The 1850-nt window shown below is 39.5% G+C and overlaps 1 protein-coding gene across 1 annotated transcript; it reads right to left on the reverse strand.

Moving 5' to 3' along the window:
- Positions 1 to 681: 681 nt before the first annotated feature.
- On the reverse strand, positions 682 to 1639 carry LOC111648584 (cAMP-dependent protein kinase type II-alpha regulatory subunit-like; the record flags this gene model as incomplete). Its single annotated transcript, XM_023398382.2, has 4 exons — positions 682 to 820; positions 1009 to 1074; positions 1174 to 1248; positions 1538 to 1639. Coding segments are annotated over 4 exons (382 nt in total), but the record flags the coding sequence as incomplete, so codon positions are not given.
- Between the last annotated feature and the right edge of the window lie 211 nt (positions 1640 to 1850).

Raw genomic sequence — 1850 nt, forward strand, 5'->3', positions numbered from 1 at the left:
GTGAGACGATGGGCCCAGGGCACAAACGTATAAAAGCCCCTCACCTTTTCTACACAGAGGGAAGATGCTTCCATTGAAAAAGTCACAAAACATTTTATTCTCTCTGTGTGATGGTTTTGTTTCTCTTTTTGTGTCTTTGTGGTCATTTTGTCTCCCTCTGTTGTGGATTTGTCTCTTTGTGGTCATTATAGATCTCTGAAGCCATTTTGCATCTCTAGTAGTTGATTTCCATCTTTGTGGCTGTTTTGCATTTCTGGGATAATTTTATTTCTCCTTTTAGTCGCTCTGAATCTCTGTAGTTACTTTATTTCTCTTCGTAGTCACTCTGCATCTCTTTGTGGTTGTTTCATGTCTCTTTGTGGTTCTTTTGATTGACTTTTCAGACCAGAAATGGTAATAGTCACTTGAGGCGGAAGCTCTAGGGCCCCATGACCCCTTGGGCCCCTGGGCCTGTGCCATGTTGATCCATTCAGTAATCTGTCTGAACGCTGACAAGCACAAGCAAGTTACATAACAGCCACTGACAGTGTGTGTTTTTCAAGTTACTGTTAGTTTGTCTCTGCTACATCCCCCCTACATTCAACATCCCAACCGGAACTACAGCATCTTTCCCTGGAAACGAACTGCAGAAAGTAAATGTTTAGTTTCTCCCGAAACAAACACAAACATACAGACACTCACCTAAGCATTTGGTTTCTCCCACAGCGTAAACAGATGCTGCTCGCGGTTTGTTGGTGACTAGTGCCAGTTCCCCAAAATACTGCCCTCTAGAGCAACGAGCCACCTCAACCTCTGTATTATCCTGCTGGCCCGCCTTCGTCTGTAACAGACAGAGGCACCTGTGAGTCCTGCAGTCATTTAGTGCCGCAAACACCAGATTAGAAAACAAAATAAAACTAATTTATCACATCCACCTTTTGGCAAACACTAGCAAATTCATAGATAAAAAAATTTATTTTGAAGAGACAACTGAAATAGATTCAGTTATAACATTGACACTGTGCTTACTTTGCTTTTTATCATGATCTTCACCTCTCCTGATTCCACAATGTAGAAACAGTGGGCCTTCTCCCCCTGCAGGTACATAAAAGCAGCAGAGACACCTCATCCGTTAAGTCTAACCAAACCAATATTAAAAAATAACATACAGCAACAAATGTCCCAACACTGTACCTGTGTTATTATGCGATCTCCATCTTTGAATCCTCGTGCTCCCAAAACATCAACAATCTTCATTCTTTCAGAGAGCTTGTGACAAGAAAATGAAGCATGGTGACAAAACAAATACACTGCTGCACACACTGTTTTTATTATTATTATTATTATTATTATTATTATTATTATTATTATTATTATTATTATTATTATTATTATTATCATCATCAACAATGAGCTAATTACATTAATTAATTTCCCCTAGGGGATGAATAAAGTATCTATCTATCTGAAATTATCTTAAGCATAAGGATAAGATGACTGAATGTCCATCTATTAAACAATTGTTTTGTTGTGTAGCGGTTGTGTTTCTAATACAAACCTCAAGAGAGTTCAGAAGAGGAACACACTCGATGAAGGCCTCGTACATCCTCCTTTTTTTCGCGTTGTTTTTCACGATCAGTCTGTGAAATGTGGCTCGATCCTAAAAAAGAAACCAAAAAAAAGTTTTGTGTTTAATCATCTTCAGTTCTACGTTTCGATTTTAATCTGTTAGAGTGGACTTCTTCACCTCAGCTTTTACTAGAATCTATGCGGCAACATATTTAATACACTCCTCAGATAATACACGACGCTTTGCAGCGGTGAGGGTCATGACCCTTTGTCGGACTCACCAGGCCCCACAGGGCGCCTTC

Source organism: Seriola lalandi, unplaced genomic scaffold (genome assembly GCF_002814215.2).
Source record: "Seriola lalandi dorsalis isolate HSWRI2012SDOR001 ecotype SW California unplaced genomic scaffold, Sedor1 jcf7180002043650, whole genome shotgun sequence".
Classification (NCBI taxonomy): Eukaryota; Metazoa; Chordata; class Actinopteri; order Carangiformes; family Carangidae; genus Seriola; species Seriola lalandi.